The sequence below is a fragment of the Xenia sp. Carnegie-2017 genome, unplaced genomic scaffold (genome assembly GCF_021976095.1).
Source record: "Xenia sp. Carnegie-2017 unplaced genomic scaffold, XeniaSp_v1 HiC_scaffold_25, whole genome shotgun sequence".
In the NCBI taxonomy this organism is placed as follows: Eukaryota; Metazoa; Cnidaria; class Anthozoa; order Malacalcyonacea; family Xeniidae; genus Xenia; species Xenia sp. Carnegie-2017.
Genome location: NW_025813488.1, coordinates 1750661 through 1762608, shown reverse-complemented (window position 1 = coordinate 1762608; position 11948 = coordinate 1750661). Strand labels below are relative to the sequence as shown.

The 11948-nt window shown below is 39.8% G+C and overlaps 4 protein-coding genes across 4 annotated transcripts in view; 2 read left to right on the top strand and 2 right to left on the bottom strand.

Moving 5' to 3' along the window:
* Positions 1-7: 7 nt before the first annotated feature.
* LOC124453779 lies at positions 8-2425 on the top strand. Its single transcript, XM_047004633.1, has 3 exons — positions 8-72; positions 1514-1639; positions 2150-2425. Exons 1-3 carry the CDS (start codon positions 11-13, stop codon positions 2265-2267), a joined length of 306 nt encoding a protein of 101 aa, XP_046860589.1. The 5' UTR covers positions 8-10; the 3' UTR covers positions 2268-2425.
* On the bottom strand, positions 2293-6844 carry LOC124453776 (myotubularin-related protein 10-B-like). The gene is given in 5 exon segments (XM_047004631.1): positions 2293-3731; positions 3734-3894; positions 4337-4570; positions 4638-5490; positions 6530-6844. Coding segments are annotated over 4 exon segments (2067 nt in total). The 5' UTR covers positions 5483-5490; positions 6530-6844; the 3' UTR covers positions 2293-2904.
* Positions 6845-7062: 218 nt separating this feature from the next.
* Positions 7063-11948, top strand: part of LOC124453780 (dynein axonemal heavy chain 7-like) — a 67013-nt gene continuing 62127 nt past the window's right edge. The window contains 8 exon segments of the mRNA XM_047004634.1: positions 7063-7273; positions 7380-7436; positions 7694-7772; positions 7834-7993; positions 8076-8172; positions 8242-8346; positions 8531-8609; positions 8704-8779. Of these exon segments, the coding sequence (XP_046860590.1) occupies positions 7244-7273; positions 7380-7436; positions 7694-7772; positions 7834-7993; positions 8076-8172; positions 8242-8346; positions 8531-8609; positions 8704-8779 (683 nt within the window). The 5' untranslated portion in view covers positions 7063-7243.
* LOC124453778 (lysophosphatidic acid receptor 4-like) lies at positions 8462-10376 on the bottom strand. The gene is given in 2 exon segments (XM_047004632.1): positions 8462-9487; positions 9489-10376. Coding segments are annotated over 2 exon segments (951 nt in total). The 5' UTR covers positions 9869-10376; the 3' UTR covers positions 8462-8916.

Below are 11948 nucleotides of genomic sequence, written 5' to 3'. Positions count from 1 at the left end.
TCGAGCGAGGATGTTGGTGAAAGCAATCAAAAAATTTACAATTAATCACATCATTGTAACTGAAGAGAAGATGTAAGTATAGCATGGTCTGCTCTTCCCATGGGGGAATCTGTGCGGTTGAATAAGCATCAGTTGGGAATTTGCCTCATTCGAACGTTTGAACCCAAAAAGGTTCACGTTTTTAATAAACCGTAGGAATTGTCGAGTTCATTATATTTTGAATAATGAACAATTTCAACGACTGGTGGGAATTATCAAGCATTATATACAATACCTTAACGACCAGGATTACTCTGACCTACACCGTCCACCTGACTGTTGGTGTTGACGTTGGCTGTCACATGACTAAGAAGATGGCTACCGCTGACTGTCTCTTTCGCTAAGGCTGTCGAAACGTCAGTCAACACCAACAGTTATTTTTAATGAACTTCATACTCACCTGGACGATCTACATGTTCGAACATGTAACGATACTCCAGCGTTCAAATTATTCAATATGCAATAACTTAGTTGTTTGTTACAATGTTTGAATCGGTTGGTTTGTTAGCTAAGAACTGTTTGCCCTGAGGAGGATCGCAGAAAATGAAAGCCCAAACCTCTATTTCACAGTTTCTCGAGAATATTACCTAGTACAATCCTAGACTCTACGACTCCAATTATAGCGCGTTCAGACTGAGTGCCGGAGTACGATACCCTGGTTCGGTCATAAATCTGCAGGCCGTTCACACTACGTAGTACCCACTAGCTTCGTCTATTTATAATTTCATGTTTTTCATTGTTAACAAGTTTTGAAACCATGTGCTGAATACGTGCCTCTCTGTACACGTTACTCAGGTGTCGTCGTTCACATTGGTGCCCAGACCCGGGCATTTTGACTCGCGCACCATCAAAATGTTGTGTTCACATTGGTGCCCGTGCCGGGGCACCGTACTTGGGTACTGCCTTTTTCGTGGTGCCCAAACCCGGGCATTTTGACTCGGGCACCATCAAAATGTCGTGTTCACATTGGTGCCCGTGCCGGGGCACCGTACGTGGGTACTGCCGTTTTCGTGGTGCCCAAACCCGGGCATTTTGACTCGAGCACCATCAAAATGTTGTGTTCACATTGGTGCTCCTACCCGAGCACCGTACTTGGGTACTGCCTTTTTCGTGGTGTCCAGACCCGGGCATTTTGACTCGGGCACCATCAAAATGTCGTGTTCACATTGGTGCCCGTGCCGGGGCACCGTACGTGGGTACTGCCGTTTTCGTGGTGCCCAAACCGGGGCATTTTGACTCGGGCACCATCAAAATGTTGTGTTCACATTGGTGCTCCTACCCGAGCACCGTACTTGGGTACTGCCTTTTTCGTGGTGCCCAGACTCGGCCATTTTGACTTGGGCACCATCAAAATGTCGTGTTCACATTGGTGCCCGTGCCGGGGCACTCAGGCTGAATGCGCTATTAGTTTTCCGTATCTAATGATGAACTTGTGCCAGTTAAACGAATTGTTGAGAAATTCATCGTGTTTTAGTTTGAAGGCTGAATTTTCGAGTTACGAAAAGTTCTTGAAGTTTGTCGTTACATTTGATCTGCGCTCTCTCGTGATTGATGGGAAAATACCGTTCACAACCCAACGAGTCATCGGCACTTGCGTAAGGTACGTTTATTTGATGAAGGCAACGGAAGTAAAAATCCTGAAAGTTCACGTGATTGATTTCACTCACTAGTCTACCGTTTTAGAGTTCAAGCTAGGAGCTAACGCTCTCGAAATGTTGACTGAACATGCGCTCAACATTGTCAGGCGTTTGTTGAGTGATGTTAAGTGACGTGTGCAAACGCTCTCAACGTGTTGAGCTTTAAAATGATAACACAAAAGATCATGGAATAAAATATTCCTCGACGTCTAGCAACTGCGTATATATCTATACAGCTACATACACGGTTCAGTGACCAGCTAAAATTCAACTTGTATCTCTTACGACTCCATTTTCCCGACAAATTACGTTGCACAGTGCATATACTACTAATAATTGTTGAGTGTGTTGTTCAAACGCACTAAATGTTTACGTTTTGGTGAGTGTGGAACAATGAAAATGTTGAGCGATGTTTAGTGAAGAGTTTGGGCAAGTTTGAAAAGTTTTTAATAGTTTTTTCTCGATTTTTACAGCGTTGAAAGCATCAAAGAGAGGCTTGACGCGTTTCCAGCAATCATTCAAAATCTTCCCAAAATTCTTAGCGCGGCGGATGAGTTACTTCATGTTGGGAAAATGAACGGACACGAGTAGTCCTAAATAACGTTAGCCGTTAGAGTTTTTACTTTACGTAATCCAATTCATTTAAACTTTAATTATTTTTTTCGTACAATGATGTGTTCGTACTTGCAGTGCTGCAACATCATTTCTATGTAACATTTATATGATTCAATATATTACCACATTCGGAAGAAGTTTGGCAACGAAACCATGCCTACTGCACATGCGCCGTGCTTGGGTGAGTGGTCGAACAAAATAATGCATAACTATATATTAACGATACGAACGGTACAAGGTGGACTAGTTGGGTAATGAATTGTGAAAAAATACTTTAGTTATAGTCTATGACTGGGTTGTTCAAAAACACCACAACGCAAGTTTTCTATATTAATCCTCTTGTTTTTAATCATTAGCTATTTTTGTGATGTCACGATGTCCACTTTGTAAATTGCCATGAAAATACTCTACGAGTACAATTAAATTTCAATATCAACTAGCGTCGAGGATCTTCCTAGTCATGTGACCAGATCATCCACGACAACGAACAACCCGATCAAGGCTCATGTTGACGTAACGCCATTTACTTATGTGTGTGTGTGTGATAATTTTTGCATAAATCAACGATGCATCATTTCATCTATTGCGTTAGCGCTACGGGATGAATTTCGAACTAAACTTGCGTGGCAAATTCATTGCCTTCAGCAGCCGACGCGCTTCCATTCTTCCGCTCCATTAAGGGATTGAGCGAGAACTCCGAGAATGAAAAGGGTCCTGTATGGGTATTTAGGATCGTCGCTTTATAGTCGCCGTGCATTGAAGTGATGTTACTTAGATCCTGAGGAGAAATGCTCTTCTCCATGTCGAAGCTTTTCAACTCTGCTTCAAGAACCGCCTGACGTCTTTTGGAAGTTTTCAACTTGTTCAACAGGATCATCTGCTGAAGATGTTTCGAAGGAGATTGTCCCCGACTGACGGTCTCCTTTGCAACAGGCAACCAACGGAGAAAGCAAGACGACCAGAACTTAAGGCATGGCGTGTCGGTGCAACCGACCAAATACGGTTCGACTTTCTTCAATTTCTCGTCGTCACTAATCAAATAAGACCGCTGGAACTCGTATAGTGGATTCAAGAATAAGGAAAACTCGGTCGACGGCAAATTATCCATGATGTAATCCCAGAAACTTGCCAGATGGTTGGGGCGATCTTCTTGTTTACATATGACGCTTCGGTCCTTCTCGCTGTCGAAGAGAAATGTTTCAAACATACAAGAGTACACGCAGTCCAACATTCCGAGAAGATAAGTTTCCGAGAACTCAAAAGCAGACGGAAACTGCGTCAGCAACTGTTGTACACAGTCCAGGAAATGTAGAAACACTGGCGACTCGGCATTCTCGTCCTTTTCCTCCTTCTTTATGACTTTGATGTGAGAAACGCGCTTGGCAAACGGATGTCCAAATATCACCCACATCTTCTGGACGAGTCTCTGAAACCCTGGATTGTGCGGTAATACGGGTCCATTATGAGCTGAGAAAGGGAGGACACTACCAGAGATAGATCGCGCCCGGAGACTTCGCGTACGACGACAGGTTTTGCTTCCTCGTGTACCATCTTCGAGACAGCATAGGCAGCGATAAGGGAGGATCGAATGTGATGAAGCCATCTAATGAATGCAAGTATAATGAATCATGTGAGATCAGTGGCGGATTGCTAACTACGGCGCCTAAGACAAAGTATTCCTCTCACTAGGTTCAGTCTCTTGATGACATTTGCGTTCCTTACGCTCCTTTGCCTTTGCATTTCTCAGCTTGTTTTAGTAACTCATAGCTCATCGATAATAAGTAATGAATTTAAAGTTCAAACTTCGAAAACCCACTACTTCATGAGTTCTGAGCATCGAGCATTTGAACAGTAGATCGTATGGTTTTTAACTGCATGAATGGTCTAAATTTAGAACATTTAACTAGTCCAGAATGGCAAAAGCTAAAAACTAGTTATCTCTAGATACAGCGGGCCTCTCGAAAGTCCCGGCCTATAGGCTTCAGCTTACGCAGTAATCCGCCACTGTGTGGGATAACAGGTGTGATTTGAGTACGTTGACTTACCGAGATCCATCGATATTAGTCATCCAGCGCGAGTCGGTCTCCCAAAACTCATGCTCGTTTTTGCTCATGCACAGCTCTCGGACTTTCTCGTAGCTTATCTCCAAGTCTCGGGGTGACGGGCAATTCCGAGTGACATCGAAGATGGTGATTGGGGTCTCCTTGCCTTTAGGATACGTCGACTTGACATGGTCGAATATTCTACTCTCGTATTTGTCCATCATATCAATTTCTTGCCTTAAGAAAAGGAGATTTCTTTGAAATGAACATTAAGATAAATCATAATAAAATTCAAATAACTTACAGTCCTAAACTACAAAGTAATGGTACTCCAGTGGTAGGATGATTCCAGCACCAAAAGGGCAATCGACCATTTATGTAATGTTTTGAAGCATTGACTATTGTTTCCTCATTCAAATCCTTGGGACAAACCATGTACTGGCCAAGCGTATCGGAAATAGCAAAATCAATATTTGCCCATGTCACACGCCATCTTCCCTTCGAATTCAAACGTTCCAGTTCATCTTCCCAGTGTGACTGTTTACGATAGGTTGGAAACAACTCATGAACTGAGTGATTACCATTGAAATGTGGATAATGATGGTAGTCGAATGCAAAAAGCCGTGACAATGAAGATGGATAGGAATAATGCAAAATGGCATTGACAATCTTCCTTTGTTGTTCTTTTGAACAAAACTTAAAACCGAACGAAATGATTCGAAAGTCTTTACAGTGAATGACTAATGTCTCTAATTTCGATTTGAAAACATGTCCTGGGTTGATTTTTTTCACTTTCTCGCCATTCATGCTGCAGATTTGCAAGATGCAAGCTTGAGGAATGAGAACTGCATCTTGGGATTGTGGCTGACTGGAGAGTCCTTCGCCACCTTCGGTTAGGTCTTGATTTGAATGAAATATGGATTGCCTACGACTGCTACCAGTTCCAGCCGTGACAAATGAAACACGGAAATTGGTTGCACATAGCACTCCGGACATACCTTTCTTTTTTTCACCCATTGCATTAAAACGTAACACATTTGGTACCTCGCACACCATCAGTTCTCCAGGAAGTAGATCCGGCTTTGGCATGGTTGGTGATTTGACATAAATTTCCACCCTCCTGTTCAGCCATACTGGTGAGGTCGACATAAAATGAACTAAAAGTTGATAAAATGAAAGCGTCCCATTGAGAATGGTAACAAGTTCTTCTCCCATTAAGCAATTATAAAATAAAATAATAATGAATAAATATGGAAAAGGAAAGCTTTCCCAGTTCACAAATTTTTAAATAACTTTTCCAAACTTATTTTTTGTCATAAAAATGGCTGTGAGTTAGTAACATGTCATTACTAAATTTTGGAAAGGTTACATGACATATACACATTGATAAAAACTACCCAATCTTAACCTTGACCTTTAGAGAAACTGTATAATAGCTAAATTATAACACATACATGATAACATAATAAAAATCCCACCAGGAAGTAAAGGTTCAATCATAGCCATAAATTTGGTACAATTTTCATTTGCGTTTTACAATGAAAGTACAAAAAAACAGAAAGAATTAATTATGTCGCAACTTGCTCCATTGAAATGTCGCAAATTAAAATATTTACGTTCATTCAACAGAAGAATGCCTTTTGTGTTTGCAGTTAGGCTATTTAGTTCGACATAAAAAAACTACATTACATTGCTCAGTTCTGCCATTGATATTTGTGTGTGCATTTATACCAGTACGACAACGGCTTTCGCTTTGTTTAATGTTTAAGTACAGTAAATTACCAGTTGTTTTGGTATCGAACATACGAACGAGCATGCAGATTAAAAAGGATGTAAAATATGGAAGTATGCACAATTTACATCTATAAATTTATCAACACAAACAAATAACCTGCAAAAATATGATAAACGGAATCCCCAACATATCCACCTGCATTGTTAACGTAATAACATAAAGTTACTTAGACTTTACTTCGACGGGATGAAGCCGCAATAAACATATTTATGCCAACGAAAATGTCTGCAGAACACATGGTGGAAATTTGTCCACTATCGTCAAAAGACAAATCGATATTCGCCGCTTCCCTACCTCTGTTTAAGTCGATACGCTTGAAATGCTCAGATTATGTCAGAAGACAAAATGGCAATTTACAGATGTGGTGAATATATAATACAGAAAATGTGGTCAAAGCATACCTGTTAGACATTAACGTTATAAGGTGAACGCCAAATGGCTTCCTTTCTAACTTCTGTATTTAAGGCACTTGTCACGCTAGCTGAGATATAGAGTCGTCAAGTAAAAGTTATTGTTTTTGACCGCTATTGTCCTTCGCAAGATTTGAATACAAAACGCCTCCGTGTAAAAATGTATCGCACATCCACATGAGACCACTAAGTTACTCAAAATAGACCATTTTTCAATACAATTGTAAAACTACGAATATGTTTTCTTTACTACCGTTCTCTCGCTTTTCCGCTGGTGCGATGACTAATGACCGAGCTCCTGTAGTGCATCGACGAAGACTGAGACTAGTTTTGGTTTGATCTCTCTGTCTATGCCTAACTGGATGTAGCGTAGAAAAGGTCAACTAGAATAGTGAGCAATAGAAACGTTGTATTTTCTCGATTCAACACTTAAAAAATGTTTTCAGACGAATGTACTTTATTAAAAAAATTATCTTTTATTGAATTTTGACTTTTTATAACCAGATAACTTGCCGTAAAACCAATGCGGAAAACACATTGACATGTTTTCGACTAAATGCTGTTGCTAAGCAACGTTGTAATTGTCGTACAACATTTATTGATTAAACATGGCGCTAAAAGAGCGATATGTAATTTAAAGTTTTTGAAAGTGAAACCTTAAAGATGTAAATATTTTAACGTGTTTAAAGCTACAGCGTTTTGAATATGGAATCTCCCACGCCTGCATTACAGTCGGTAAGTTGATTTGAAACTGACAATTCAGAAAAATTATCGTGAAATGAAAGCCAATGAACTATTAAAAGACAGACGTAAATTTCGTGTTCCTTTTTTTTTATTTCAGAGGGGCAAAGGAAAGAATCCTAAAGTTCCTGTCAGGTTTCTCCCTCAGCTACCTGAGGTAAGTGTTGGCATTCTGTGCATAATTTCATCAGCAATATTGTTTATGAGTACAACTAAACTACTGAATTTATTTCCACAAAAACATCCGTCTTCGACAAAACTAAATCCCTATTTATGAATTATGAACGTGTGAACTTTGTAAAATATGCACTTGCATGGTTCAAAAGTACTTTTTGTTCAAATTTACTTAACATTTTTTTCACCAAAAACTTTTGAAACAGCATTATGCCAACAATATTTATAATACTTACCTAGACTAGACAAAAGCCACTATGGCATGAGAACAGACCAGTTTTTCACCTCAATCAGAGCAAGACTGAGGATGGCCGGCCAGGTTGGTTGTGTTTGAACCTCTTCACTGCCAGCAAGCAACATTTTACTCATGACTTTTGCAGACTCTGGTGCAAGACGGAGTAATGGAGGACTGACGAATGTCAATGCTGTATTATCCTCAATCAATTCAACTACCTCCAAAAAACAATCAGGCTCAACACTTCAATCTTCGCACAAGAAGGATAGAGAAGCGTTCAGAAGTTCATTGGTCAATATTATAATGCAAGTGCCAAAATTCTTTAAACCTTTATAAAAGGGCATTAGAGTTCCATCTGTTTTATATGGTATACTTTTGTTATTGTAGGCAAAACGAACGGACTAAGCAAGTACCGTCTACTGATAGTGAGCTTCCTCCATTGTCTCGTACTGGATCACCAACAGCCACAGAAAAAGATATATTAGTTTGTGCCTATTCCAGTCTTTACTAGAACAATGCTCAAATCAATTCATGTGCTGTTGTTTTGTTTCAGAGATACTATTATTATATTCATCATGGCATTGATACCGAGCATGTCGCCCCCATGGAGGATCTATGGCTGTTTCATGTCTTAAAACTTGTACCACAGTCATTGAAGGTGAATATAAAAAACTTTAAGAAATGATTACATTTAGAAAAAGGCATTGAAGAACAATTTTTTTGTTAAGTACCGCAACATGTAATTAATGCTCAATTTAATCAATTTAGACTAGTTAAAGTGTTTAACAGCCAGCCATGTTTTATTGATGAAGAAGATTCAGGTGTTTTCCATTTAATTACAGGATGGTCGTGATCTTAGTATTGAAAATCTCTCCGATGAAATGCGTGAAGATTATTTACTAAGTGTGAAGAAAGCTATAGGTTCGTTATATGCAATTCTACATCATTTATTCGTTACCTCATGCAATCCTCTCTTAATCACAGTTTCACGAAAGTAATTTGTTTCATTATACAGTTGACTTCGTTCTCAAAGATCCACGCGAGCAAGAGGACGATAAAGAAATCAATACTACACCTGACTACAAGAAAGAGTAAGTTTGGACGTTATTCTTACACATACAGTAGCTAACGCGAACCGTATTCTCGGGACCACACGTTTTAAAGTGATAATTGACGCTCCCTTTGGTAGTTTCGAGTTGCGTTGCGTGAATTGAGTTGCAGAGATGATTTAATGAAAGGTTGTTGAGCTTAACCAACGCGTATTGTCAAAAAGATGAGTGGCGGTCTTTCTCATGTCATGATTTCTCCATAATAACACACAAGGATCAAGTGCCGAATTGATGTAAAACAAGGTGATCACGCACGGACGCACAATTTCATAGTACCAAAGGTTCTTTTCATCATACAAGACTTCATAAGTTGCAGCGATAGCGCTGGGAATGTAACACGCCAAAAGCGTTGCACTGATAAGTTGTGCCGTTCTTGTTAGTCGCTTCGTCTTCTTTCGTGCTTTGATCTGGGCCTGTGAAAGTGAAGCGGTTTGGGTTCGTTTGATTGTCTTGCGATGACGACGTAGTAAATTTTCCGTCCATAAACCGAGCGACAGGCATACAAAAACCGTTATAACGGTCAATATCGCATACAACAGATACAATGGAGTGGGCTTATCGCGGAATATCTGTAGAAAAACCATTCCTAACACTAGTAACCAAGCCCCAAAGACTGCGATAGCTATACGCGACCTGGTCACAATAAGTTTGTAGCGATATGAAAAACGCAAAGCGATGAATCTCTCAACATAAAAATATCAGTAGAAGCATGGAGATGTTAATACATACAAGTGAAAATAGACTGATCATATTCGACAGTTTACAGTGGTCGAATGTTCCTAGAATAACGGAGAATCGTTTTACGACAAATAGGGGCTGAAGGACTGCGGTAATCGTAAAGTCAATTGTTGCAAGGATGCATAACAACATCGTGTGTTCCGAGCGAAGTCGTTTGTTTCGATAATATGATATCATTATTGCCATATTGGCGACACTTCCCAATATGCTTAAGAGAACATTGGCTGCGATAATGAAAACGTTGATCACAAACTCCGGGCCTTTGGCCGGATATTTTGAGTAATAAGTAATGTACAGACCATCGCAGTGGATCACATCACTTTGGTTGTCCATATCTCTTGTGATTGCTTCACGCAGCTACTCTGCTCTTTTGCCGCCTTGTTTGAAAAGAATTTAATTGCTTTGCGAATATTTTGATCGTTTCCTTTACAAATTACTTGTCTGGGCAGTTTGACAGTCTCTGTCTTTTGCAAATTCTTTAGTTACGTTGACGTTTGTTCGACGGGTCATGCATGATCTATCGTGGAATGCGAAGCTCTTAAATTACCGACCAGCGGGCTGTCATTTTGTATTTCAAAAACAGATATGAATCATCTTAAAATGATGAAAAATTAATGTTGACTACACGATAATCCGATATTGGTCTTGTAGTCAAAACATCTCAAGACTTCGTAGAAACTCCGACCGCCGACGATCTCCTGTGCATATTTGTGCATCCGGTGTCTATTTTTCCGAATACTTTCTATACCAATGGACAAAGCGGTAAAAAACTCATAAACCAATATCTATGGTTTATACGTGATGTTGAAGGCTTATTCGTATGATAATCACGAATTGTTAATCTTCGCAATGTGCGACATTAATTTTAATATCGAAACACGTGTTTATTATTTATCGCATTTTTCGACACGACTCAATGAGTGTATTGCGTGTGTGCAGCACGTGTCAGGAACAGTTTGAATACCAAGTATATCTGATTTTCTTACAGTTTTTACGTGTATGCGTGGACATTATGCATGCAAAACGGCCCAATGTGTTTTTTCCGGCATTGTTTTTGCATTCACTTTAAAATACAGGAACAACAGATGATTATCTGAACCCGGAGAGTTTGCCCAACTATTGCAAGAAGCTCTTTGCTTTCGACTACTTCATTCAAATGAAGTAAACAAGAAGTTCCTCCCAACGAGATACTGTCCTTTATCGGTTTAATAGCAATGTAGGCCGCACGTGCTATTCAAGAGGTGGGGTGGGTGTAGGATACTTTTTCTCTGAAAAAAACAAAACAGAGCGTGGCCCAACAAAAAACTCGGGGCATAATCATGCTGAGCTATAACGTTTTGAAAGGAATTATTTCAACAATGATGTGTTAGGAACAGAAGGATTGACTTAATAAACAAACGTTTTGCTTGACGAGTGTATCGTACAATGTCAAAGCTGCAGTATTATAACATTGAGGTTGTTGCATCTCCCCTTGACGAGTGTATCATACAACGTCAAAGCTGCAGTATTATAACATTGGGGTTGTGGCACATCTCCCCTTGATGAGTGTATCATACAACGTCAAAGCTGCAGTATTACAACATTGGGGTTGTTGCACATCTCCCCCTCCTTGACGAGTGTATCGTACAATGTCAAAGCTGCAGTATTATAACATTGGGTTGTTGCACATCTCCCCCTCCCCCCTTGACGAGTGTATCGTACACCGTCAAAGCTGCAGTATTATAACATTGGGGTTGTTGCATCTCCCCTTGACGAGTGTATCATACAATGTCAAAGCTGCAGTATTATAACATTGGGGTTGTTGCACATCTCCCCTTGACGAGTGTGTCATGCAGTGTCAAAGCTGCAGTATTATAACATTGGGGTTGTTGCACATCTCCCCCCCCCTACACCATCTCCCCTGTCGTTACGGCCTTGGTTCTAGTCGCTTATTCTATACATCTATATTTTGAAGAATCATTTAGTTTAGATTTGAATCAAAGCCTTCCACCCGAATCATGTCAAGTACTTTGTTGTTTATAGTTATCGATAAACATGTCACCTGTCTTGGTTTTTATTCTTTTGATAAACTATTTACAAATACACCTGCTCTGATTTTTCCATGAGCTTTTGCATTCGAACGAAGTTGTACGCACTTGGGCACGCTATTATCGAAGGTTAAATTTCGTTTGTATTAAAAGACAGTGAAATTGTTCAACGTCAGAAACACAATCAAATAGACTAAATCTATCAACTTAATAAGCTTTTACTCGGAAAAGTTGCCCTTTTAAAGTAGATGAAGATATCGTGATGGGTGAATCAGGTATAGTGTAAACGCAACCTTACTAAAGCTCGATTTGCGTCATTGCACTGAAATATAAACGAAAGCATAAACGAAAGATATGTTTCAACTACACGCTACACAATATTCAAG

Excerpts from the sequence above, each read along its gene's own strand:
- LOC124453779 (XM_047004633.1), top strand. The coding sequence starts at position 11 with ATGTTGGTGAAAGCAATCAAAAAATTTACAATTAATCACATCATTGTA. Across the intron at positions 73-1,513 it reads ATTGTAACTGAAGAGAAGAT|TTTGAAGGCTGAATTTTCGA; the intron begins GTAAGTATAGCA and ends ATCGTGTTTTAG. Across the intron at positions 1,640-2,149 it reads GTCATCGGCACTTGCGTAAG|CGTTGAAAGCATCAAAGAGA; the intron begins GTACGTTTATTT and ends CGATTTTTACAG.